Source organism: Salvelinus sp. IW2-2015, linkage group LG16, assembly GCF_002910315.2.
Source record: "Salvelinus sp. IW2-2015 linkage group LG16, ASM291031v2, whole genome shotgun sequence".
Lineage (NCBI taxonomy): Eukaryota > Metazoa > Chordata > Actinopteri > Salmoniformes > Salmonidae > Salvelinus > Salvelinus sp. IW2-2015.
Window position 1 is genome coordinate 36,671,784 of NC_036856.1, and position 1,786 is coordinate 36,673,569.

The window sequence follows — 1,786 nt, forward strand, 5'->3', positions numbered from 1 at the left end:
TCCCGACGAACAGTTCTTGTGCTGACGTTGCTTCCAGAGGCAGTTTGGAACTCGCTACTGAGTGTTGCAACCGAGGACAGATTTTTACGCGCTACGTGTTTCAGCACTCGTCGGTCCCGTTCTGTGAGCTTGTGMGACCTACCACTTCGCGACTGAGCCGMTGTTGCTCCTAGACGTTTCCACWTCACAATAACAGCACTTACATTTGACCGGGGCAGCTCTAGCAGGGCAGACATTTGACAAACTGACTTGTTGGAAAGCTGGCCTCCTATGACGGTGCCATGTTGAAAGTCACTGAGTTCTTCAGTAAGACCATTCTACTGCCAATGTTTGTCTATGTAGATTGCATGGCTGTGTGCTCAATTTTATACACCTGTCAGCAACGGGTGTGCTGAAATAGCCGAATCCACTAATTTGAAGGGGTGAACACATGCTTTTGCATATATAGTGTATTTTCCAGTGTCGCAGACAGACACACACATTAATATTGACACTTGACCCATTTCTCTCAGGCAAAATAACATACAGGTAGTGTTCCTGTGTTCTATCAAAAAAACACTACAAAATAAATACTGTGTGTATGCGTATGAGCATGTATATGTGTGTACATGTACATGTCTGTCTCTCACCTTTGGGTTGGCGTAGTTCGTGGAACACCACAACATCTAGAGGGTTATTGAGGTGTTCTGCTAGCGTAGCCACATCATGTCCTGTTAGCCTGTTAGCGCTGTAGATAGCCTCATCCTCCAGGTCTGTCCAGTACACACGGTCCTGCAGGGAGACATGGGGATGGTTCAGTCRTCAACCCACAACACATAAGCAGTTGTTTTCTATGACGTGTGAGGCAGCGAGACAGGAGGCTGTGCAATCACAGTAAGTCAGGACAGACCATATGACATTACAGTAAGTGAGCTGGAGAATAATATATCTATTGTTACAAAGCCTGCAGACAGATCGGACGTTATTGTTGTCATTGTCAATACACAGGCAGATCGCTCAAGAGTGACTTCGAAATTGGACATCTAACCACGTCCTGAGGACATCGGGAAAAGTTGGCTTGAGGTTTGTTCAATACAATCTAATCCTAACACTAAACATTTTGGATACATACTCCCACCAAAATCTACAGTTTTAAGTAGCCTATCCCACTTCGTGGAGCTACCAGACACTGATGGAGGTCCTTTCCAGTAGGTATAAGGGAACACCAGTGGTTGACCTTGACCTCCATCAGTACATTTAACACAATGTAATGGCTTTTCTACACTCATCACCAGTGGGGCAATATTCAGCAGCGGTCCACAGGGACCCAGACCTACCCTAGACATAAGACCTCTATTTYCAACTTTTCATTACTTTCTGTCTATCGCCCTCATTCTCTTTCCCTCAACTCGCCTCTCTCATCTAATGCCATCTTATCAGCCTGTCCTCCAGTGATACCATAGCAGCATGAGCGGAGGATGAGGTGATAGTTCCATGGTTGCTACGGCAACCTTAGATCCATCTGCTACCACGAGCAAACATGAAACGAGTTGTGAGAGGATGAACAGAGAGAGATTTAGATGAAGATAGAGRGAGAAGAGAGAAACAGAGAGGGAYAGAGGGAGAGAAGAGATAGAGAGATAGATCGAGACAAAGAGACAGAGAGAGAATAAGATAGTTGAGAGAGACAGTGATCGTGATCGAGATATAAACAGAGAGAGATCATGATCGAGAGGTAGACAGAGAGAGATCGTGATAGAGAAATAGACAGAGAGAGAGATCGTGATAGAGAGATAGACAGAGAGAT

At 45.2% G+C, this 1,786-nt stretch overlaps 1 protein-coding gene across 1 annotated transcript in view; it reads right to left on the reverse strand.

Annotated features, from left to right (window-relative positions):
- LOC111975489 (low-density lipoprotein receptor-related protein 8-like) overlaps positions 1 to 1,786 on the reverse strand; it is a 73,510-nt gene that overhangs the window by 2,513 nt on the left and 69,211 nt on the right. The window contains exon 10 of the mRNA XM_070447438.1: positions 630 to 771. Within this exon, the coding sequence (XP_070303539.1) occupies positions 630 to 771 (142 nt within the window). The remainder of the gene's footprint in view (positions 1 to 629; positions 772 to 1,786) is intronic.